This window comes from Cokeromyces recurvatus (assembly GCF_025118155.1).
Source record: "Cokeromyces recurvatus strain NRRL 2243 chromosome Unknown BX663scaffold_55, whole genome shotgun sequence".
In the NCBI taxonomy this organism is placed as follows: domain Eukaryota; kingdom Fungi; phylum Mucoromycota; class Mucoromycetes; order Mucorales; family Mucoraceae; genus Cokeromyces; species Cokeromyces recurvatus.
The window spans coordinates 30,639-53,003 of record NW_026251441.1 but is presented as its reverse complement, the minus strand read 5'-3'; the positions used below and the strand labels follow the sequence as shown (position 1 = coordinate 53,003).

At 31.0% G+C, this 22,365-nt stretch overlaps 11 protein-coding genes across 11 annotated transcripts; 7 read left to right on the top strand and 4 right to left on the bottom strand.

Moving 5' to 3' along the window:
• The first annotated feature begins 855 nt into the window (after window positions 1–855).
• Window positions 856–1,575, top strand: BX663DRAFT_528004 (uncharacterized protein). Its single transcript, XM_051530120.1, has one exon. The coding sequence runs from the start codon at window positions 934–936 to the stop codon at window positions 1,405–1,407; it is 474 nt and encodes a 157-aa protein (XP_051377521.1). The 5' UTR covers window positions 856–933; the 3' UTR covers window positions 1,408–1,575.
• A 1,644-nt stretch (window positions 1,576–3,219) lies between these two features.
• BX663DRAFT_481651 (uncharacterized protein) lies at window positions 3,220–7,668 on the top strand. Its single transcript, XM_051524368.1, has 6 exons — window positions 3,220–4,272; window positions 4,340–4,515; window positions 4,587–4,616; window positions 4,697–4,864; window positions 4,965–6,563; window positions 6,845–7,668. Exons 1-6 carry the CDS (start codon window positions 3,635–3,637, stop codon window positions 7,579–7,581), a joined length of 3,348 nt encoding a protein of 1,115 aa, XP_051377520.1. The 5' UTR covers window positions 3,220–3,634; the 3' UTR covers window positions 7,582–7,668.
• A 70-nt stretch (window positions 7,669–7,738) lies between these two features.
• BX663DRAFT_584751 (anticodon-binding protein) lies at window positions 7,739–9,467 on the top strand (the record flags this gene model as incomplete). The annotated part of the gene is made up of 8 exons (XM_051532231.1): window positions 7,739–7,741; window positions 7,800–7,908; window positions 7,971–8,051; window positions 8,116–8,358; window positions 8,416–8,570; window positions 8,633–8,727; window positions 8,789–8,859; window positions 8,934–9,467. 8 exons carry the CDS (start codon window positions 7,739–7,741, stop codon window positions 9,032–9,034), a joined length of 858 nt encoding a protein of 285 aa, XP_051377519.1. The 3' UTR covers window positions 9,035–9,467.
• Window positions 9,468–9,705: 238 nt separating this feature from the next.
• BX663DRAFT_444913 (short-chain dehydrogenase/reductase SDR) lies at window positions 9,706–10,747 on the top strand (the record flags this gene model as incomplete). Its single annotated transcript, XM_051523653.1, has 6 exons — window positions 9,706–9,743; window positions 9,802–9,862; window positions 9,922–10,017; window positions 10,069–10,384; window positions 10,438–10,524; window positions 10,581–10,747. 6 exons carry the CDS (start codon window positions 9,706–9,708, stop codon window positions 10,745–10,747), a joined length of 765 nt encoding a protein of 254 aa, XP_051377518.1.
• Window positions 10,748–10,878: 131 nt separating this feature from the next.
• BX663DRAFT_444931 (uncharacterized protein) lies at window positions 10,879–13,287 on the top strand (the record flags this gene model as incomplete). Its single annotated transcript, XM_051523654.1, has 6 exons — window positions 10,879–10,974; window positions 11,055–11,093; window positions 11,154–11,204; window positions 11,252–11,459; window positions 11,527–13,144; window positions 13,212–13,287. 6 exons carry the CDS (start codon window positions 10,879–10,881, stop codon window positions 13,285–13,287), a joined length of 2,088 nt encoding a protein of 695 aa, XP_051377517.1.
• Window positions 13,288–13,386: 99 nt separating this feature from the next.
• On the bottom strand, window positions 13,387–14,391 carry BX663DRAFT_533796 (uncharacterized protein; the record flags this gene model as incomplete). The annotated part of the gene is made up of 2 exons (XM_051530557.1): window positions 13,387–13,494; window positions 13,747–14,391. 2 exons carry the CDS (start codon window positions 14,389–14,391, stop codon window positions 13,387–13,389), a joined length of 753 nt encoding a protein of 250 aa, XP_051377516.1.
• A 1,089-nt stretch (window positions 14,392–15,480) lies between these two features.
• BX663DRAFT_527984 (proteasome component PRE2) lies at window positions 15,481–16,694 on the bottom strand. Its single transcript, XM_051530119.1, has 5 exons — window positions 16,514–16,694; window positions 16,066–16,425; window positions 15,977–16,006; window positions 15,708–15,912; window positions 15,481–15,656 (listed from the first exon to the last, which is right to left on the bottom strand). The coding sequence occupies exons 1-5, from the start codon at window positions 16,649–16,651 to the stop codon at window positions 15,556–15,558; spliced, it is 834 nt and encodes a 277-aa protein (XP_051377515.1). The 5' UTR covers window positions 16,652–16,694; the 3' UTR covers window positions 15,481–15,555.
• Window positions 16,695–16,868: 174 nt separating this feature from the next.
• On the top strand, window positions 16,869–18,235 carry BX663DRAFT_527976 (nucleophile aminohydrolase). Its single transcript, XM_051530118.1, has 4 exons — window positions 16,869–16,952; window positions 17,017–17,206; window positions 17,266–17,502; window positions 17,568–18,235. Exons 1-4 carry the CDS (start codon window positions 16,891–16,893, stop codon window positions 17,754–17,756), a joined length of 678 nt encoding a protein of 225 aa, XP_051377514.1. The 5' UTR covers window positions 16,869–16,890; the 3' UTR covers window positions 17,757–18,235.
• On the bottom strand, window positions 18,101–19,515 carry BX663DRAFT_527975 (uncharacterized protein). The gene is made up of 5 exons (XM_051530117.1): window positions 19,264–19,515; window positions 18,988–19,208; window positions 18,748–18,933; window positions 18,563–18,688; window positions 18,101–18,506 (listed from the first exon to the last, which is right to left on the bottom strand). Exons 1-5 carry the CDS (start codon window positions 19,492–19,494, stop codon window positions 18,236–18,238), a joined length of 1,035 nt encoding a protein of 344 aa, XP_051377513.1. The 5' UTR covers window positions 19,495–19,515; the 3' UTR covers window positions 18,101–18,235.
• Window positions 19,516–19,661: 146 nt separating this feature from the next.
• Window positions 19,662–20,349, top strand: BX663DRAFT_527970 (transcription elongation factor Elf1 like-domain-containing protein). The gene is made up of 4 exons (XM_051530116.1): window positions 19,662–19,692; window positions 19,749–19,855; window positions 19,925–19,995; window positions 20,057–20,349. Exons 1-4 carry the CDS (start codon window positions 19,690–19,692, stop codon window positions 20,248–20,250), a joined length of 375 nt encoding a protein of 124 aa, XP_051377512.1. The 5' UTR covers window positions 19,662–19,689; the 3' UTR covers window positions 20,251–20,349.
• BX663DRAFT_527969 (DnaJ C terminal domain-containing protein) lies at window positions 20,348–22,344 on the bottom strand. The gene is made up of 6 exons (XM_051530115.1): window positions 22,220–22,344; window positions 22,061–22,170; window positions 21,690–22,000; window positions 21,366–21,636; window positions 20,535–21,293; window positions 20,348–20,457 (listed from the first exon to the last, which is right to left on the bottom strand). The coding sequence occupies exons 2-5, from the start codon at window positions 22,100–22,102 to the stop codon at window positions 20,784–20,786; spliced, it is 1,134 nt and encodes a 377-aa protein (XP_051377511.1). The 5' UTR covers window positions 22,103–22,170; window positions 22,220–22,344; the 3' UTR covers window positions 20,348–20,457; window positions 20,535–20,783.
• Between the last annotated feature and the right edge of the window lie 21 nt (window positions 22,345–22,365).

The window sequence follows — 22,365 nt, the reverse complement described above, 5'->3', positions numbered from 1 at the left end:
TCTTTATAACTATTAGTCTTTTTCTTTTATATCGAGCTAGTCCAAACAATACGGTATACATTTTACATTATGTGCGTACATTGGATCAAATCTTTCAAGCATATATATTCTAAATGATATTTTATTATTATATTCGAGTAATTAAGAATCATATCAGACAAAAAGATATTAAATAAATAAGCAATACCATAAATGCATGGGTCAGCTAAAGAAAGAAGAAAGCTACAAATACAAATAAATAAATAAAAAGTGTTTAAAATTGAAAATATTTTAATTTGATCATACTATTTAGTATCTCCAAACAGATATAATTTTATACACATTAAAATAAGAAGTGAAAATGGAGAATAAAAAAGAAGGTTTTTTTTTTCTTCTTCTTGATGGTTTACTATTTGCCGAAGCTCAAGGGATGTAAAGCTAACGTCAATGATACACATTGGTAAACTTAAGATATTTACTGATAGCTTCCTCACTGTGAAGATGAATGATAAGTACGTAATAGCTACTTAATTAATTACTTGAATAAAAGTGACTACCTTCATTATTTTAATGCATGTAAACGTTCATGAAATAATTTGGCAAATATGTGAATATCAAGAAAAGAAAATAGACTAAAGATTTTTAAAAAGTATTTTGAGCACCCGTTTACAGGCATCAAAATTATAAATCTTATTCATGTGCGACTGGAGATCATTTTTAATTGTCTTTGTTTTGGGTCATTATGTAATTATCTGAACATCAAAAATTTACAATATCAGAAACAGTTTAGTCTCATATATCTTTAATTTAAAGGGTTTCGCATAAGTCTGTAACATAAAAAGAAAAAAAAAAAAAAAAAAAAAGATAAATAGGTAAAAAAAACACGAGCCATCCTGAAATTTTCTTCTTTTTTTTTTCTTATTGTTTATACAGTTAAATACGTAAAAATAAAAAATGCCCTATAATACGCGTAGTCGAACTGCTACTTCTGGCCTTGATAACAACCTTAACGGTGGTAATCAACAACAGGATTTTTATGATGATATTAATCAACAAAATAACTCATATCCTTCTCAAAACACTGAATTGAGTAATGGTTATGACGGTGATTTGTCTACTAATAGTGCATCCTATAACTATGGTGTTGGACAGAACCCTAGCTATGATCAAGCACAACATGGAGATCAGTATAGTGGTCAACACGACACTAGTTTAGATCAACCTACTGGTCAAATGCAGTTTAGTAGTGATCAACAATATGGCACTCAATATGGTGATCAAAACCAACAGGTTTATGACCAACAACAACAAGGTGATGAGTCATTAGCTGATAAAATTGAAAATATGTTGGAACGATTAGCTGGAAAGTTTTCTGGAGGACATAATAATCCTTCTGGAGGAAGTAATGATAATGGTCGTACCTTCTAAGTAATATTACGCATAAGAAGATGAAGTATAATAATGAATAAAATAATTATGTAAATAAAAAGCCATATTTGTACATTTTTATTTCTGTAAAGGAATTGTAGATAGTACTTTTTGTGTGTGTGTGTGTGTTTTCTTATCTACTTTAATAATAAATGGATTATTTTTTTTACTATAATTTTATTAAGATTTAGCTCATTAGCAAATTTATGCTGCCTTTATATTTATTTATAAATGTATATAAATCATGTGTACGCATATTTTCATTGTAGTGTAATAGCATAGAAGACATACTTTTTATTGTTTCCAATTCTGTAATGATGTAAAGCGTTTTTTTTTTTTTTTTTTTTTTTTTTTTTAAGAAAAAAACCATGTATTATTAATTTCATGCTGGGTAAGATAATAATAAAGTAAAACCTATTTTAATCTATTTTTTTTTTAATTCTAGTAGTTTGCTTACTACTATGTAAGATAGACTTCATTTTGGCGTAATTCTTGTAATCAACCCTTACTGAATACTATTCAAAAAAAATATGCTTCCCAACGAATTAAAATGATCTTTGAATAGCTTTTTAAGCATGCGTTTAATCTTATAGTTACCCCATTTTTAATATGGGCATTTTTCAATACTTTTGACTTCGTTTAAAAAAAATTAGGAAATCATTTCAATTAAATTTTTTCAATATCTAGAGATATATTGGTAAGGTTTCCTTAGCTAAGTTTCTTTCATATTTTAAGAATAGATTTAAAACACACTCCTAATTGGGAACTATGTTTAAGTCATTATTAGACTTAGATTCCTGATTGTTTGTATCATGTTTTCAAGATAATGATACGAAATTTTCTAGCATGTTTTTTAAAAAGTGCTTGCTTCAGGCTCTGTCATTTTTTTTATTACTTTTTTCACATTTATAGGCATTCTTCACAGTAAAACAATGGTTTCCTTGTTGCCAAAAAAAAAAAAAATGTTAAAAGAAGTACTCCCGCCGGAATTTGACATTTAATGATTACTTTGAATAACGAGAAATATATCTGTTTGTCACTATATGCGACTTAAAGACAAATTATTTTAATCTGAAAACATACAAAAAATAGGTATTTATAGTAAAAGAATAGATCTAACTCCTCACATACTGTCTGATGTATGATTGGTAGACAAACTATTCAAGTTAATATACAAATGATGTGGGAGCAAAAAAGCAAATAAACATATACATATGCACATATATATGCATATACTCTTACATGTATCTCTATTAATAATATTTCATTTTTAATATTATATTTATTACGTTTTTCAAGTTTAAACGTAATATGCTTCATTATTTGTTCAAAGATTAAAAAAAAAAAAAGGGCAAAAATAATAGACCAACTATTTTAAGTTAACATCGAAGAATTTTTCCAACTAAATTAATCTATGGTAAGCTTTATTTGGTTCTGAATAAAATAGTGAAAAGCCTTATCAATTAATTGCACTTCAGTGGCAGATAAAGAAAAAGGATATATTATGATAACTTCTTTTAACCTATTATTGCATTGTTTAAAGACGTAAGCGAATGATTTATTTTCAAATATAAAAAACTACAGAAGAATGTTAAGAATTATTTTTATTCTTAAGTAGTCTAACAGAGAAAGGAAGCTACTATAAAAAGAAATATGAATTACAAAAAAGTGGTGAGGCTTATAATAACAAAGCCCACATTAGATAATCCACAAGATTACATGCTGATATTCTTTTTCCGAATTCGAGAATTACCTCGAATTATAAAGGCTTTATTTAAATAAACATTTTTATTGTTAACTAAAAATGTAGCACGTGCTTCAAAGTGAGATAGACTTTTTTTTGTTTTCTTTTATATAGAAATAAGCTTGATTTTATTATTATTATTTAACAATTAGGTACTAAAATACAAATACAGTAAAATCTCATGTTAAAGTCTCGGCCACTCAAGTATGTACTACCTCCCTAAATATAATGAAATTTTATTTGTTTTCGGGTACCCAAGTTGATTTACTATGTACACTACGACTCCCTCTTTTCTACTTTTTATTATTTTCGTTTGTATCCCCTCCCCCCCTCCTTCTTCTTCTTTTTCTTCTCTCTTATTAAATTCCTCAATATTTTATATTTTCCCTTTTATATTCCTTTTTCCTTTCTTCCTTGAAGTCGTTATATATTTGGATCCAGCATATTTAGAAAAAAAAATAGAAATTGAGATACAGCCTCATTATGAAGAATTTGATATTCTTTCTAACAGCAATACTTCTTGCTCAACTTCAGCTAGCAGAAGCTTATTTTTATGTCCCTTCTTTTATGAATACACTTCCATTTAAGGGGGGTATGCAATATGCGCAAAGTGGAAATTCATTATATATCTTTGGTGGTGAAAATGCGACTGAATTATATACAAACGATTTCTACAAGCTAACTCAGACTAACACTTCTTACAGCTGGGAGATTGTTCCTCAAATGAATCCACTTAATGGCACTTTATATGGTCAAGCTTATATTACAGCTGATAATCAAAATATGATTTTATTAGGTGGTATGTCAAATGAAACGTTTGGTCGAGGTTTACCTCTTCAAATTCACTCTTATAATTTTGCTTCTCAAAGATGGACTCCCTTTGCTGGCAACAATGCCAACGTTAGTTCCCCTCCTCCTCCTGATTTTATTTATAACAGACAGTTCTTTTCTGCTACATATGATAAAAAGAATCAACGTACCTATATCTATGGTGGAGCTATTCAGAGCCCTAATGGACCTCTTTTTTTGAACGATTTACATGTTTTAGATGCTAACTTCAAATCAACTGTTCTACAACCAACTCCATTGGGACGTTATGGTCATTCTGCTTCTATTTTAAGGTATTTTATTTATTTATTTATTTTGTACTACTCTAATATTTTAATCATGTACATTCAAAAATTCTAGTAATGGACAGATTGTTGTTGTTGGCGGTATTATTGTAGGCGCAGAAGAGCCTACTCTTGCAGGCATGGATCAAGTCTGGCTTTATGATCCACCTTCTAATAATTGGGTTGTGCGTAATGTTACTGATTACAACGGACATTTCCCTTCTGCTACTTCTGATTTTGTTTCTGTTGTTAGTAAGTAAATTTAATTTGATTATAATTTAATATTAAATCCTAATATTCTTTCTTTCCTTATATATAAAAAGCTGATGATGATAAAATTATTATTTTTGGAGGTAAATGCATACAGATTGAACTATGATATAAATAAAAAAAAATCAATTAACGAATACAATTTTTATTTATTTATTACTAGGCAATGATAGAAGTTCACAACAAACAAGAGAATATTTAAATACTATTGCTATTTTGGATACTAAAACTTGGGCTTGGACAATACCTACTATTCAGGGAATTCCTCCTTCTCGACGTGCATATGCTATTGGTGGCCTTTTAGATAACAAGCATCTTACAATCGCCTTTGGTAAAAAAAAAAAAAAAAAGATATACATATTTCAAAATTATTTATATTCAATTCTTTTTTTTTTTTTTTTTTTTTTTTTTTTTTTTTTAACTACTACTAGGCGCTTCATCAAATTTGTATTATAATGATATTAATACATTCGATTTGTCTACAAATTCTTGGTTACAAACATTTGACGAATCTAATTCAAGCGGTAATTCCCTTTCAAAGGGACTTATTGCCGGTGTCACCGTTGCTGCCGTCGTATTACTTGTAATTATTCTATTCTTACTCTGGAAATTCCAGTCTTACATTCGTTGGTTAATCGTACGTATCCACAACGACATTTGGAAGCCTCGTACTGGTGAACCTATTTGGGCAGAAACTTCACGTATCATCTCTCAAATCTTTTTCTTGTTTATTTTTGTTATGTTTTTATATTTTGTCATTCGTCAAGCTGTCGATAGTCCAAATGTTACACAACGAATAGAGCATCCATCTCCTGATGTTGAAGTACCTGATGTTCGTTTTTGCTTTGACGGTTTCCCTAGTCAAAGCCAAATGTATGGCCCACCCGGCGTATCTTGTCAAACCGATATTGGTTACTCTTGCAACTCTTTTATTAAACCACTAAATATGTCCATATTCAAACCTACCTTTTCCGATAATTTGGGCCCCGTTAATTGCTATCTTTTCCGTGCCCCTGAAGGTTTTAAAATGACTCTGACTGCTGGTAATAATAATGGTTCTCGTTTGTTATTTACCATGTGGGGAGATCAAACAATCGATTATGGTGTTGTTCATATCTCTGTTTATCCCAAACGAATGGATCCTAATGCGAAAATTTACGGTTATGATGATGGTATCAGTAACTATCTTTCTGAAGTTGATATCGCTAATTGGCAAACAACAGAACGCAACGATCTCCAAGCCACCAACGTCTATACTGTTAGACCCTATACCTATAGTGCTCTTAGTTATGATATTGTAGATCATCGTTACTTGCAGCCTGTTGGATGGAACTATGTTGGATTTTTACCTGTCACTAATAGTACACCTGAAATCGTATCCAACTTTAGATCAGAGGCTCCGAATCCCAACTATAGTAAGGTACATGCAGACTTGGGTTTTATAGCTATTTTCCCCGAAAATTATGCTCAGATAATTGATCGTGAGATCAAGATGTACACACTCGTAAACGCTCTTGGATTTGTAGGTGGTATCTTTGGCTTATTAGTAGCTGCACAAACATGGCTTTTTGGTTATCGTCCTCGATCTCCTTGGGGCGTAGTCCATCGTTGGGCAACTGGCAGTCGTAAACAATCCCTTCTTCAGGGCCTTCAGAATAAATTTAAAACAACAGATTCAGGTATCCCCTTGGTTCATCCTGTTCATCATCGATTTAGTGTAAATGAATTTCAGAATCTTGGACAAGAGACAGAGGCTCAGCGTGTAAGCCGAGTTGAAGAGCGTATGCAAGTTTTGGAATTGTTGTTCAAGGCGTATTATGTGGATGATGAAGTCTTCCGATCCTTAGATTATGCATCATCCATGAACAATAACAAAGAACTTCCTAGTTATGGTCAACAATTTGGAATGGCTTCTGCTGGCAATAATCCCCTTTTCCCTTCTACTGAAAAATTAAGTCCTTATCAAACACCAAAGAAAGAAGATCAAAATGGCTTTTCTCATATGTTTAGTGAAAGACCTAGTCACAGTAGTATTAGTAGTGATACAAATTCTCAACTTCATTTGAATTCTTCTCAAGATGTTCATTTACGTGATATGCGATAAAAAAAGCATAAATCAAATATTTTATTAATATAAGCCCTCCTCTCCCTTTTTTTTTTTCTTTATTTAAAATAATAATACATATTTTTTTTTTCTTTATACAAATTTTATGTATGTGTGTGTGTGTCTTTCTTTTCTTTTTCTTTTTTTCTTTTTTTTCCTTTTTTTTTTCTTTTTTAATGCTGTCATATATAAAATCACGCCAGAAAGCCATTACAAAAAAACTACAAGAATGTCAGCATCTTGATTTTTATACGACATATACTTCGTCACCCACTTGGCCTTGTCCTTTAAAAAAAACTTTTCGACTTTTAGTTTTAGATTCTTCATTTAATCCCCCTACGCGTGCCCATGCTAATCTCCTCACAAAATCACTTGAAGCCTTTGAGCCTCATTATTTTGATGCCACACTACTTTTGTTTTCTACTAATAACGTTGATAAACAATTTTCAGGAGCTAATCTTGTCCAACGTGCCCAAATGATGGAACTTATGGCTTTGAATTATACAAATAGTGCAGTTGGATTCATGCCCCATGGTCGTTTTATAGACAAAGCAACACATATCCATAATTGGTTCAGAGAAAAATATAATAATCATGACCTTGATTTGCATTTTATTATGGGATATGATACTCTGATTCGCTTCATGGATCCAAAATACTACCCTAAAATGACTGTAAAAGAAGCTTTAGCTCCATTCTTTAAGAACTGCAGGTTGATTTGCGCAGATCGTGGTGTGAGCAGCGAGACATTCTGGAGCCAATTAAAGAACGATGGTTATGAAGATTTGATTAAACGAATTCAGTTAGACCCTGTAATGAGTGTATTTTCAAGCACATTGGCAAGAAATGCTATTCGTCAAGGTGATGACACGATTACCAACATATTGGATATTCATATTCTTGATTTTATAGAACAAGAAGCAAATAAAATTTACCAAACCTAGTCTTTATTGTATTCGTAGGAAGTTTTTTTTGCTAGTACAAAAAAGGAAAACATCAAATACAGTCACTTTCATTTTTTTTTTTTTTTTATACATATACAGATACAATAAAAAAAAAATTAAATCTTGACATTTGATTACAATATAATAATTATAATAAATGGTGATTTATAAATGGGACTCTAATTAACCTTCAAGATATTAATTACTTTTTTCATTAGATTCGTAGAAATACTCGTCTTCGTAGAGAATATCTTTATAAAAAATCTTTGGAATCCAAGGAACGTACAATTTATGAGCGTAAACAAAAGATCAAAGAGGCTATTGAGCGTAAGGAAAAAAAAAAAATACAATTTTATAATCTTTGAATGTAGATTAACCTATATGATTAGAGGGAAAGCAAATACCTACGGAATTAAGAAATTTGGATAAGAACACAAAAGAAGATCTTGGTTACGATCAAGCTCAAGAAGGTAAAAGATAAATCATGATGTAAGTTTAAGGATCGACTAAAGTTTATACATGTATAAAAATTAGCTCCTAGAACCCATGAAGATGATGAATATGCTCGTGCAGGTGTTTTCGATCCAAAGATTGTGATTACAACATCTAGAGATCCTAGTAGTCGTCTACAACAATTTTCTAAAGAAATGCGTCTTGTATTTCCTAACTCTCAGCGTATCAATCGTGGTGGTCATGTTATGAAAGATCTTGTTGATGCTTGTCGGGCTAATGAAGTGACGGATTTAATTATATTACATGAACATCGTGGACAACCAGGTATGTAAAGATAGTATAGATACACACACATGTATATGCTAAAACAATATATAATAGATGGTATGGTTGTATGTCATTTCCCCTATGGTCCTACTGCTTATTTCTCTTTGCATAATGTTGTACTTCGACATGACATTAAAGATCAAGGAACAGTATCTGAAGCATTTCCTCATTTAATATTTGAAAACTTTAATACTAAATTAGGTGCCAGAGTAAATTAGTTAATTATACATAGTTGGCTTTATAAAATAGGACCTAATTTGATTTTATCTAGATTACAAATATTTTGAAATATTTATTCCCTGTTCCAAAAGATGATTCTAAACGAGTAATGACTTTTGCTAATGATAATGATTATATTTCCTTCAGGTAATAAAAACAACATGGGAATAAGTTGATTTTTTTTTTTTTTTTATTAATTTAAAATTAGACATCATGTGTATGTGAAAACAGGTAATCAAGTTGAATTGGCTGAAGTTGGACCTCGTTTTGAAATGAGACGTAAGTTTATACGCAGATTGGATGGTTTTTTTTTTTTTTTTACTAATGTATTTATGTATATACATATATATTAGCATATGAAATCAGACTTGGTACAGTTGACTTAACAGACGCTGATGTGGAATGGCAATTAGCATCATTTACAAGAACTGCAGCAAAGAGAACTGATCTTTAAGTTTCTTTTTTCTTTTTTTTTTCTGTATAATAAAAGTGTGTTTATTTTTATTTTTTTTTAGAGTTTAATACATTTCTTTGGACTGGATTAATAAAATTATACTGTCACATGAAAGAGTGAATTCAATAATTTCAATGTACTAATTGAAACAGATATAAAACAGAGTAATAATTATTAGACACACTGGTTATACCGTAAAAAACATAATTGTCAACTAGAGATGACTTATATAAGCCGGATAAAAAGAGGCTTATGTTTGTAAGAAGGCGCAAGTGTAATAACTTACATGTTGACTCCATATTACATATACAATGATAAGAGTTTTTTTTTTAATAGAAGTAAAAGTAGCATTATTATCATGACAGAATCAAGTAAAACACCATCCTTAACAAAGACTATGAGCAATATGCATGAATTAACTAGTAAACCACTAAAGTGTTGCTGTACTTGCCCAGAAAGAAAAGTAGTCCAGTGAGTGTATTATAGGCAAAAAAAAAAAAAAAGAGGGGGAATGTATTAGCTGCTTCTATGCGTAACCTTGAATTCAAAATAATCCTATTCCTCCTACTTGTTAGCCATTTTAAGCGAACAAAAAGATGATGCTTTTTTTTTTGTACATATAAAAGCAGCTATTATAGTATGATAAAATTAGATTCTATACTTTATAAAAAATGAAAATTGATGGAAGCGTCTTTATTGTTACTGGAGGGTACACATAAAATAAGTTGAATTCAATAAATATGTAAAAATTTATCCTTTACTTATAGAGCAAGTGGATTAGGTGCACAAGTAGCTCGTTCAATTATTTCAGAAGGCGGCTTAATATCTGTAATGAATGCTTTAAATAATTACATAGTAGCTTTTTAAAAACTATCCTTTATTAACAGATCCTTGATGTCAATTCCAACTTGGCAATTAAATTGGCCGATGAACTTGGTAAAAATAAATGTTATTTTCATGGTCCAACAGACGTTACAATTGAGGTAACATAGGTTAATCATATACTTTGTCATGGACTAAACATGTTGTTATAGTCTGAAGTTGAGTTAGCCATCCAGAGAACGATGCTGTATTTCAATAATGCCACAATAAGAGGAACTATACTCTGTAGCGGTATCGTTAAACCACCAAAGTCATTAAAGGGCTATGCAGGCAATTTGACAAGTTTTGCTCAATTTGAACATATTATCAAGATAAACTTATTAGGCACCTATTGTGTTGCTCAAAAGGTAGCAGAAAAGCTTTTAGAAAATAAGCCAATAAACGAGGATGGAGAAAAAGGTATTATCATTACTGTCTCCTCTATCTTGGGTTTAGATGGTCTTCTGGTAGGCTATGGCACATCAAAAGGTTAGTTTCTCTTTTTTTATTGAATAAAATATACTTATACGTAGTTTTTATAGCTGGTATTGCTGGATTAACTTTGCCATTAGCAAAGGAATTGGCTCCATTTGGTATTCGAGTTATGTGCATAGCACCTGGTGTATTTGGTAAAATATAGCTTTATTTACATTTACATTCCATATTCATTGTTTGCTTATATTAGATACGCCTCTTGTAAATCAATCTTCTGAAAGCGAAGGCACTCCATTATCTTTATTTCCTCATAGATTAGGAAATCCAATTGAATTTTCAAATTTAGTATTGCAGATAATTAAAATGCCAATGTTAAATGGCTCTATTATTAGATTGGATGGTGCTTTAACTGTTTAGTCTACTTTTTTTTTTTTTTTTTTTTTTTTCACATGTCGGACATTAATTCCCCAGTTTTTCTTATATTCTGATTAACCATATTTTAAATAAAGCTTCTTCTTTTTTTATTATTATTAACAATTAAATTAATAATGTCTTTCTTTGGTGACGGAAATTCGGACTGTGGACCTGTAAATCCAATGGCAGGCTTAATGAAGCAATTTGGACGAGATAGATCACTTCAACAAGTAAACTATGAACAATATGACTAATTCAATTCTAACTTTTTTTTTTTTTTTTTTTTTTTTTTTTTTTTTTGCTGTAAAAGGATCGACTTAATGTTGAACAAAAAGGTGAAAGCTCAAAGGTAATAAAATAGCTAAAAAAAAAAAAACTTTAGAAAATGCTTACATACTTTGTTAAAAAGGTTGGCTTTCGAGCTCGAAATAGAATGAATAGTCCTATTTCCAATGATCAGGTAAACTTATATTAAAATGAATACACATCTATTAACATTTATTTTAGTTAACTGATGAGTTTTTTAGAGAAGAAAAAAGTCGAATGGAGACAAATACATTTCAATTTAAAGGCTTAAATCGTGAATTGGAGCTCATTGGACAGCAGCCTATACAGAACTGGACAGCGGATTTTATACAACATCAGCAAGAGCCTCAACAATTTGACGAGTTTGAGAAAATATACCAACAAAATCGACAATACCCAATAATACAAGGTAAATAAAAAATAAAATAAAATAAAACAGATGAATCGTCATACAAAATATAAATTATCTCTTGTAGGTGTTGATTGGCATAAAGAATTTGAGGCATTTCAAGCAATTCATTCTGGTGAAACATTGACACAAACAGAAAGAGACGCCTTTGAAAAAACATTTGAAGAAGCTAAACATGCTACTCAAAAGACGATGAATTGGGAACAAGAGTTTACTACACAACAAGAGTCATGGGCTAATGAATTTGAACAGCAAGAAGAGCAGAGTATGACTTCTAAAGATGAGAATGAGGCTCTTGCAAAGACAGCAGCCTTATTGTTAGATTCGGTTGATATTGAAAGTAATCCAAAATTCAAAAATTCGCAGTTTATGAATTTGATGCGTAAATTAAAAGATAGTGAGGTTCAGATTGAAGGAAATAAAATGGTAGAAACAAGGACAAGTACACAATTGAATAACCAAAACACAAATGACTGGGCTAGCGAATTCACACAGCACGTAGGAAGCACCAGTAGTGGTAATATGTGGTCTACTGAATTTGCAGCCAAAGCGGAGCGTAGCTGGGCATCAGAATTTCATTATGAGCAAAACCAACACCAGCAGCCTGGTGACTGGGCTTCTGAATTTTCGAAACATCAATCTGAGAAAGAAGAAATGGAAAAGTTATTTGGCAGAGGTACTGAGACAGATGATTGGGTGCAACAATATAACAAGAACATTGCTCATCTCAAAACTGCACAAGATCAAGAATGGGAAGCGTTGCAAAAAGATTGGGAACAATTTAACCCCGAACAAGGAATAGGCTACCGCGCTACAAACTCAGAATACAATACTTATCATTTTGCATTGAATAATCCATTTTTACTTGATCATGAGGCAATTCAACAAGTGGATCATAGAAACTTGGCTGATTCTATATTAGCACTAGAAGCGAGGGCACAGTTAGAGACTTCAAATTCGGATGCTTGGAAAATGCTGGGTCTTCGTCAACAAGAAAATGAACGTGACGTTGCAGCCATCGCTGCCTTACGTAAGGCAGTCAGCATAAATCCTAGGCTATTAGATGCTTGGTTAGCATTAGCTGTAAGTTATACAAATGAAAATTGTCGAGTAGATGCATATGACGCTCTAGAGCAGTGGATTATGAACCATGATCAGTATAAACACTTGATAAAGACAGCTGGCAAAACCAAGATGACAAGACCAGAGGATCGACATGGTTATATCACACATATGTTTTTAGAAGCGGCTAGAAGCGCTCCTGGCCAAGAAATGGATGCTGATGTCCAAGTAGGTCTTGGTGTGTTGTTTAATGTCTCTGAAGAATATGATAAAGCGATTGATTGCTTTAAAGCCGCGCTAGCAATAAATCCACAAGATTATCTATTATGGAACAAACTGGGGGCTACATTGGCCAACTCACGTGATTCATCAGGTGCTATTGAAGCCTACTTTAATGCATTAACTATAAGTCCCACATATGTTCGTGCCCGTTATAATTTAGCCATCAGTTGTATCAACTTGGGTGAGCATCGTGAAGCTGCTGAACATTTATTAACTGCTTTAGCAATACAAAAATCAAACGATAATGGCTCCATTATCATGAATGAAGATGGAAATAAGATTCCTGTTTATGGTGGAATGAGCGATAATGTTTGGGGTAGCCTTCGTATGCTCATGTTAAAGTAATTATTATTATTCTTTTTGAATATATATATGCTTTCAATAGTTTACTCATTTTTATTTATATAGTATGCATCGTGAAGATTTGGTTAAAGCGTGTGATGATCATAACCTTGATGCTTTTCGTTCAGAATTCGACTTTTAATTGTAATAAAACATACCAGCCACCTAATCATATCTTTATATGGGAAACCTCCATATACTTTTTAAGCCCTCCCTAATGATAGCTTTATTTAATGAGCTATTAATAAATGATTTGTTCGGGATCATCACTATTAAAAATTGTGTATATTTTTTTGGACATGACTCTATTCACTTTTCTGTCTCGAGCTTGAAAGGCACTGCGCTCAACCTAATCAAAAAAATATACAAATATATTAAAATTGGAGAAAAAAAATTAGCAAAAAAATAGAATAAAATATACCTCCAATTCAGATAGCATTAATTCACCATCAGTCTTATTGTTAGCTTCATAAGACTGGTGTAATGATTGCAATGTTGGATAGGCATACATAATACTTTTTGCGACAGCAGGTGTACATAATTGTATCTCTTGAAGCATTTTAAAATATGTATCTTGTGGATCTGTTCCTGATTTGCTCACTCGATAGCTGTTATTAATGTTTTTTGATTTGTATCGTCCTAATCCTAAATCTATCGTTAAACTTTCAATCCAACGTGCACTATCTTTATCATCTTTTGTTAAAACAAACATCACATGACGAACTAGCTGAAGATAATTTATACATTCCTCTACCATCGCTGGTTCTGGTCCATTAATAAGATCTTCATTGTTCCTATTGTTCCTTTTTTTTATTGGGTTTTGCGACATTGTTTGACGTACTTGAGAGTCAAATTGTCTTCTTTGCAACAGTTTTTTCTTTTTGTAATAGTTATCGAGCCCTTCAATCATCAATATAATTTGTCTGTTTTGGCATGATTTCTGAATACGATCAATATAGCTATTCATTGTGTTATTTTTAACGTGATGCACAAACTGTAAACTATCAATATGAACCAGTACAACCGGCTCGTTCATAATTTTCATTGTTTCTAAGGGTATAAATGTTTGGCTATCCATATTCCATTCAGATCGACATTTACGTCTCCAGGCAATGGTGTAGGCTGGTTCATAAGGATCCTGTATTAATAAATTTCGAACATCAACGTCTTTTTCATGTAATGTAGTCTCTAGCAATTTGCCAGTATTTGTTGACTTGAGAAAGTCGGGATGAATATCGAGTATCATTTCCTTTAATATCTCAGTTCTATCAGTACGTTGCCTATTCTCTTTTTCGTATAATAATTGACGTTCTTTTTCAAGCTATTACAATAATCATTAGTATAGTCTAGATATCAATTTGGTTACCATAGACATACCTGTCTTTGTTCTTTAAGCCGTTTTCTCTCTTCTGCTAATTGAATACGTCTTCGCTTTCTTTCTTCTGCTGCTTCTTCCCGTCTTTTCTTCCTTTCTTCAATTTCCAATTTTCTTTGTTCCTTTATCATGATACGAGTAGAAGTTTGATTATCCACATCTGTTTGCTCAGAGGGTATTGACTCTAAATCAGTTGCTCTCTTTTTCCCTTTCTTCTTTTTATCTTCTTTAACATCATCGTCATCACTATCATCCAATATTTCAACAACTGGTTGCTCATACTTTTGAGATAAAATTTCATCGAGAAACTCATCCATCGAAGGCAATGAAGATAGTTCATCAGAGTCATTTTCTAGATTGTGATTGAAAAAATTTATTTCCTGTCGAGGTGAAGAAATTGGCAGAACATCATTGTTGTCATCATAACTATTAGTTTCAATATTATCGAATTCATTTGATACGGTAGATAATTGAGACAAGTTGGGTTTAGAGAAAGGTTCATCTATTGATGTTTGTTGAGATGATTTAAATAGATTATCTTCTGAACTATCTTGAAGTATAATAGGAGATGAAGATCTATAGTCATTCAAAAACGGGAAAAAAAAAATAACGAAAAAAAACAAACTTAGATAAAACTTACAGATTTTATAGACATACTTACGTGCTTTCTTTCATTGATCGAACAGTTACCTCTTGTTCTTCATCTGAATCTATAATAATCGCTGATAAAGAGGGATCACGCTCTGTTCCATTAAGAAACTAATTTAGATTAATTAGTCAAAATGAAAAACATGCATAATATGTATTTGTATATTTATGTAGTTAACTTGTCCATCAAATATTCTATTTATAGTAGCTTCTACACTATTAGTATGTTTTAAATCAATAAGAATGTCTTCTCGACTTTTACTATTGTCAATAGTAATAACTTGATCAACTAATTTATCTAAATCAGTCATGAAAAAAAAAGAAGAAAAAAAAAAATAGCATTTATTTATTTATTTTTATTTTTTTTTTTTAAATTTTTATATTTATTTAGATAATTTCACTCGCAATGCCATCTTGGTAATCCCAGTGAAGTTTGCCAACGTCATGATTACCATGATAAGTCCAACCTTGCTCAGTAACATGGTATACTAAATACAAGTTAGGATAAAATAGAATATATACACAAAATTTAAACTTACAATTAACAGAACCACCAGACATGGCATCACGATGTGTAGCATGATAAATAGATCTTCTACCAAGTTCAAGTGCTTCTTTAACAGATAAATCGTAATCATATCCAGAATCAAGCACACCATAAGCAAATGTGGAACCTGAACCAACTGAAAATATATCACCCTTTAATCTGGAACCATCAGAATCAACATAGAAAAGGTTTGGACCCTATGAATTATTATATAATGTAATTAACATATGCATACAAATATCATCATCTATAACAACTTACAGATTTATCCCAACCTGTAACCATAGTACCCTTAATAAGAATAACGTTAATACTAAATAAGATAAATTGCCTATAACTATCTATATTACCATAGATAAGCCCATGCCTTTGTAAGAATAAACCATATTAGCTAACAGCTTTGATGCAGCAGCAACTGAAATACGTTCTTTATTTCTTAATTCATGTAAACGACAACGTCTACCTAACTCACGCTCCCAAAATGAACAATCAGCTGCACCACCAGCCATTGTTCCCAATAAATATGGATTGATTTCAATTACTTTCTTTACTGTTTGAGAACCAATATAATTGCCCATTGTAGCTCTCGAATCGACGGCAACAATAACACCGCCTTGGAATTGAAAAGCAAGAGTTGTTGTACCGTGTTGGATTTTAATCTTATAATCTGGTGATGTTTCATCAGTTACATTTCTCAAGAAATCGATAGGCTAAACAAAAAATATATTAGAAGCATAACAAAAAAAAAAAAAAATATAAAATAATATAAAATAAAAAAGAGGTGTTTTGCTGATTTACGTTATGAATGGCAGGAATGTCAAATGAAGGGAAAGCTAATTGCTGAGCAGCATCCCATTTTCCACAAAGTTGGCCAAAACTTTCTTCTTGAGGTAAAGTTAAAGGCGAAGATGAGTATCTGGAAACAAATCTATTCATTATTTTTTATGTATAAAAGATAAAAAAAAACCAAAAAAAAAAAAAAAAAACCAAAAGGCAATAACTTTTATAAAAAAAAGTATATTAATTTGACCAGCCGATGACGAAGTAGGACACGCGTCGTTATCCCAAGAGCTGAAATTCAATTCCTTATTGGCCGGCTTATTGGTAAAGGCTCAAAGCCGCGCGTCGTATAAAATTAAACATTTCTTTTTAACTTTTATAACAAGAATTACGCAATGGAAACAAGTACAACAGTACCTATTGAACATCGATTTGAACCTTATGATGATAATGGAGGGTAAAAAAATAAAAATAAATAAATATAATCAAAGTTATAACAAAGTACTTAAAGTATTCTACAGTACTTCATTGGCAATTGCAGGAAAAGATTTTTGTATTATTGCCTCTGATACAAGACAAAGCACGGGTTATAGTATTAATTCCAGATATGCGCCTAAAGCTTACAAATTAACAGAGACTTCAGTTATTGCCATGAATGGCTTTCATGCGGATGGTTTAACTTTGAAAAAAGTTCTCGAACAAAGATTAAAGGTAAACTATTTTAAAGAAGGGAAGAATAGATTCTTAATGTGGTTTTTTTTTATTACTAGTGGTATAAATTTAATCACGACAAGGACATGTCAGTTACTGCTTTGGCACAAATGTTATCAATCACATTGTACCAAAAACGTTTCTTCCCTTATTACAGTTTCTGTGTGTTAGGTGGAGTTGATGAAGAAGGCAGAGGTGCTGTCTTTTGTTATGATGCTATTGGATCTTTTGAACGTGAATCATGTCGTGCCAATGGTTCAGCTGCATCCTTAATTCAACCTTTTTTAGATAATCAGGTAAATAAATGAACATACAAGAAGAAGAAAAATTTAAATGCGTATATTCACATTGTTTATTTTAGGTTAATAAAAAAAATATGGAAAATACAACTTTTCAAGATATGGAATTAGATGAGGCACTCAAAATTGTAAAAGATGCATTTACTTCTGCTACAGAACGTGATATTTATACTGGTGACAATCTTCAAATCTTTATTGTTCGTAAAGACAAACCAGTTGAAATTCAACTTCATCCTTTAAAGAAAGATTAAATAAATGTCTTATATTTTTTGTTTTTTATTGTTTTGAGCAAAAGTTGTAGGGGTTGTGTCTGATGATATGAAGAGTCGCTTATTATTTTTTATATCGCTTGTATATTCATTACCAGCATAAAAATTACTTGTATCATCATGAAATTTACCTATTGGATAGCATTGTCTATTTTGTAAAGGAGGTGATGTAGTAAATGGCTGTATTTGATTAACAAGTAACTTTGTTGAAGATGTTTGTATTGAAATAACATCCACCATCATCCTTTCTCTTCTCCACATTATTAAGTATATTTTTATATGTACGTTTAAATAGAGGCGTATGTATGTATGTATATAATATATTTGTGTATATACAAAGAAAGAATAACTACAATAAAAAAAGGGAAAAAGGGAAAAAAAAATAAAATAAAATAATAATAGGATAATAGAGTAGTAAAAGGCTTGATGAATAATTCATAATGACTGCTTTTTTAAAATGATTATATCAAATTGTACATTTTATCTCTTGGTACCCAACAAACCAGAGGTGTACTTCCTCCTTTATAATGTGCTTGTCGATGATAAAATAAAAGGCCATCAATATTATATGTAAATCCTTGTTTTTCTAAAAGATAATCTTCAGGATTAGCAGCAATTAACTGTGTTTCACTTGTTAAAACTGGTTTCAAGGCTATAAATTTATAAAACTGATTTTCATTGTTAGGCTTATCAAATTCATTCAACTCAACTTTTGTTTGTAGCCAGAAATGCCTTGTATAAAAGAAAGGATTTTAGTTAGTCATTAAATGTAGGCTTAATTATTATACCTAAAGTTCGTATCACAATCATAAATAGGGTATCCTTTCCAACACATGATATCCAATACATAAAAGGTCCAATGAACAGCATCGTATACACAATCTAAAATGCAGTATTCAGAAGTATGACTTGTTCTGTATGCATATATATAAAGTTAGTTATTACCAATTGTATCTATCCTCTTTATACTTGCCTTGATCCACTTGGTAAAATAGATTGAAATCGTTTAATGATGTTTCCATTCCTTGAACGTGCTATTGTTTGTCCATTTCCAGAAGTAACAAGACATCTTTTACCTATTGGACAAATCATCGTGACCCAATTATCAATAAAGTCTTCTGGTATAGACTCCAAGTATTCAGCATACATGATCTGATTCCTATTCTTATTGAATTAGGATATATATTACATGTTTTTCTATTTATTTACTTACATATAAATATTATTATTTTTCTTTTTATCATTCTTCTTTCTTCTTGGATTTATTTTTATAATCTTTGCTGACACAACATCTTTCATATCCTCATCTTCAGAATCCCTTGCTCTTTTCGTACTTTTTGGTTGTTCAACTTGTTCTTCAGTGTCAGATTCTGTATCTGCATCTAGTGTACCTAAAGCTATTTGTCTTACTTTAGATACAGAGATATGTCGTTGCTTTTTATTTTATTAAAATTTGTATCCTCGTTAATTTCATTTTAATACTACCTACCTTCTTTTGTATTTCTAAAGCTGAAAGTCTTCTTTTTTCTTGAGTTTCTTTAATCGATCTATTTGCAAGTGTTGATGTACGATTTTTATTTTTTTTCTCTCTTCCACCAATGCGACTGAATTGAAAACTCAAATCAGTTATTGTTTTGTCTATTGTAGTTTCTTCATCCTTTATGCTTATTTGGTCATCATGTTTTGGATTGTAAAAAATGAATCCTTTAAAATCCGACATAGATTATTAGAAAAAAAAAAAAGGATGAAAAAGAGCTAAAAACAAAATAAATGATTTCATAAAAAAAAAAAAAAAAAACTCGTGGTGCGCGTATAGCTAATTATTTAAAAATTATAATTTTAGGCTCTTTTTTTTTTTTTTTTTTTTTTTTTTATTTATTTATTTATTTTTTTTTTATCTTACTGTTGAATCAAAATGGTAAACATGTTTTGTTTATATGATAAAGAATAATAACATTTAACTGTTTAAATTAGGGTAAAAGAAAGACAAAGAGAAAGCCTCAAAAGAAGCTTAAAGAAAAACTCGATACACAGTTTAATTGTCTATTTTGTAATCACGAAAATAGTATCGAATGTAAAATGTAAGTTTATTTACGACAGAATACATATGAATACATGTATTTTTTTTTAAGACTGACTTTTATCTAAAGTGACCATCAAAATAAAGTTGGAATATTAAGTTGCAAAATTTGTGGTGTTAGCTGGCAGGATACGATTACTTGTAAATATAGTGTATACAAAAAAAAAAAAAGAATGAGCATAATTTTAATTTATTTTGATAGATTTGGATGAGCCTATCGATGTTTACTCTGCATGGATTGATGCTTGTGAAGAATTAAATAAACAAAGAAAAGTGCGTGCTCAACAACAGCGAATGGAAACTACTAACAGTCAAAGATCACCGCCTCCTAGAAGTAATGTCCATTCTGAAGACCATCTTGATCCATTTGATGACGATGATGAGGAGGATTATTGAAAATAAAGAAATATGTATTATAATTGCGTACTGAAAAGTGAATAAAATGTTTTGACTTCTTTTTTTAATAATAATAAAAAGCTTCTTGTTTTTGTCTTATGCTTCATGTTTGTTGACTGTCAAGATACTTGTATAATAGAAGCAGATGGGTAGTAAGAGAAGAGGAAAGATACGCCTCGACAATACGCTGCCACACATTTCATTAGAGTAAATATCTATATACTGACTTTATAAAAATTGATAGGATAGTATCCTTGTCATGACTCATTCTCTACATACAATAGAGTATAGCTTCATGTACGTATTTAAATACGTTTTATATGTTTATAAATATATCGCGGTAAATGGAAAACCAGCGGTGTATATCTTGTCATTATTTTCCCTTTTTTTCATTTATTGTATGTGTATTTATTCGTTAAAAGATAAAATAGATAGGCTTTCAGTATACATATATAAATACATAATGTTTATTTACATATAGATATATATTTATTATTACAATAAATGTACAAGTGTATTATTAGTAATTTTATTTACTGCTGAGCACAACGAACACCACCATTTTGTTCATCATCATCACTAGCATCTTCATCGTATGCATTACGTGAATAACTAGATGCTCCAAAAGCTTCAATTGAAGCATCAATTAAACCACATTCATCAATAATTTCTTGCGAAGAAGTTTGCTTTGTACGCTTAGGTAAGATAGATTCCAGTTGAACAAGCTGATTAGTAAAGTTATCAGGAGGGAATTCAACATCAAATTCAATATAAAGATCACCATGTGTATCAGGACGTTTATAGGTAGGCATACCCTCATTAGGAATACGCTTTATCATACCCGGTTTAATCACTTTGCCTGCAGGTTGTTTCACCTGAATACCACGACCGTCTAAATGCGTTATAATGACTCGATCAAATCCACAAAGTGCTTCTGTTAATGAAATCTTGACTTTCACAAGCAAATCATTTCCTTTACGTTTAAATACTTCATGTTCCTTTTGATTCAAAACAAGGATAACATCTCCAGGTTCAATTCCAGGCTTATATAACAAAGTGAATATCATAAAATAGATGACAATTTTTCTTTTTTTATTTTTTTAAAAAAAACATACCTCTTGATCGCCCTCTTCTTTCATAACAATCTTTTGGCCATTTTCCATACCCTTTTCGATAAAGACTTCAAGAAACTTCTTTTCTACTGTCACCTTTTTGCCCTTACATTTTTTACATCTATCCTTTGCTACAGAACCAGTATGATCACACTCTCCACAAGGAACTTGCATTTGTTGAATCATACCCATACCTACTTGGCGCATAGCTAATTGGAAACCACGACCTTTACAGGCACTGCATTTTTTTGTTGCACCTGTTTTACCTCCCTTACTATATAACAAGTATTAATTTATAATATCTTTATATTCGATTCATTTGCTTACCCTTCACAGTTGGAACAAATCACATTCTTTTCTAAAGCAAGTTTTGTTTTTTTTCCAAGATAGAGGTCTTCAAGCTTAACAGAAAGTGGATATTTTATACTTTCTCCTTTACGTGAACGACGTGGAATGTCATAACCAAAATCTGCTTCACCTCCAAAATTAAACGTGCCACCAAACAAGTTTGCAAAAAGATCGTCAGCAGACATGCCACCTCCATAACCTCCTCCTGGTCCTTCTTCACCGAATCGATCATATTGAGCCCGAGATTCAGGATCGGAAAGAATTTCATAAGCATGAGAAATTTCTTTAAACTAAAAAAATATCTATACGTAAGATGGGATATAGAACCTTATAAAAAGATGATAACATACCCTTTCACCTTCGTCGGGATTTTTATCAGGATGATATTTCATAGCCTATAATAAATTTATTAACACATACATTATTATATGATATATTCATTTACCAATTTTTTATAAGCCTATAAAATATGTTAGACAAGGGTACTAGTCAAATTAGATTCAAATTACTTTTTTAATCTCATGATCTGTAGCATCAGTTGTTACTTCTAAAATTTCGTAATATTTAGTTTCTACAACCATTTTTCTAATAGAATGATAATTAAAGGAAAATAAATAAAATAATAGGGAGAAAGAGAGAGTGAAAAGAAAATGAC

Bases quoted from the DNA above. Each gene is read 5' to 3' on its own strand.
- BX663DRAFT_528004 (XM_051530120.1), top strand. From the start codon at position 934: ATGCCCTATAATACGCGTAGTCGAACTGCTACTTCTGGCCTTGATAAC.
- BX663DRAFT_481651 (XM_051524368.1), top strand. From the start codon at position 3,635: ATGAAGAATTTGATATTCTTTCTAACAGCAATACTTCTTGCTCAACTT. The intron at 4,617-4,696 runs GTAAATGCATAC...ATTTATTACTAG, and splicing joins TAAAATTATTATTTTTGGAG to GCAATGATAGAAGTTCACAA. The intron at 6,564-6,844 runs GTATTAGTAGTG...CACGCCAGAAAG, and splicing joins TGAAAGACCTAGTCACAGTA to CCATTACAAAAAAACTACAA.
- BX663DRAFT_527984 (XM_051530119.1), bottom strand. From the start codon at position 16,651: ATGAATAGATTTGTTTCCAGATACTCATCTTCGCCTTTAACTTTACCT. The intron at 16,426-16,513 runs GTAAATCAGCAA...TTTTTTGTTTAG, and splicing joins ACATTCCTGCCATTCATAAC to CCTATCGATTTCTTGAGAAA. The intron at 15,657-15,707 runs GTAAGTTTAAAT...ACTTGTATTTAG, and splicing joins GTCTGGTGGTTCTGTTAATT to TATACCATGTTACTGAGCAA.
- BX663DRAFT_527976 (XM_051530118.1), top strand. From the start codon at position 16,891: ATGGAAACAAGTACAACAGTACCTATTGAACATCGATTTGAACCTTAT. The intron at 16,953-17,016 runs GTAAAAAAATAA...AGTATTCTACAG, and splicing joins CCTTATGATGATAATGGAGG to TACTTCATTGGCAATTGCAG. The intron at 17,503-17,567 runs GTAAATAAATGA...TGTTTATTTTAG, and splicing joins AACCTTTTTTAGATAATCAG to GTTAATAAAAAAAATATGGA.
- BX663DRAFT_527975 (XM_051530117.1), bottom strand. From the start codon at position 19,494: ATGTCGGATTTTAAAGGATTCATTTTTTACAATCCAAAACATGATGAC. The intron at 18,689-18,747 runs GCAAGTATAAAG...ATATGCATACAG, and splicing joins ATTTTACCAAGTGGATCAAG to AACAAGTCATACTTCTGAAT. The intron at 18,507-18,562 runs GTATAATAATTA...CTTTTATACAAG, and splicing joins GATTGTGATACGAACTTTAG to GCATTTCTGGCTACAAACAA.
- BX663DRAFT_527970 (XM_051530116.1), top strand. The intron at 19,856-19,924 runs GTAAGTTTATTT...TTTTATCTAAAG, and splicing joins AATAGTATCGAATGTAAAAT to TGACCATCAAAATAAAGTTG. The intron at 19,996-20,056 runs GTAAATATAGTG...TTATTTTGATAG, and splicing joins CTGGCAGGATACGATTACTT to ATTTGGATGAGCCTATCGAT.
- BX663DRAFT_527969 (XM_051530115.1), bottom strand. From the start codon at position 22,102: ATGAAATATCATCCTGATAAAAATCCCGACGAAGGTGAAAGG. The intron at 22,001-22,060 runs GTATGTTATCAT...ATATTTTTTTAG, and splicing joins ATCCCGACGAAGGTGAAAGG to TTTAAAGAAATTTCTCATGC. The intron at 21,637-21,689 runs GTAAGCAAATGA...CTTGTTATATAG, and splicing joins ATTTGTTCCAACTGTGAAGG to TAAGGGAGGTAAAACAGGTG.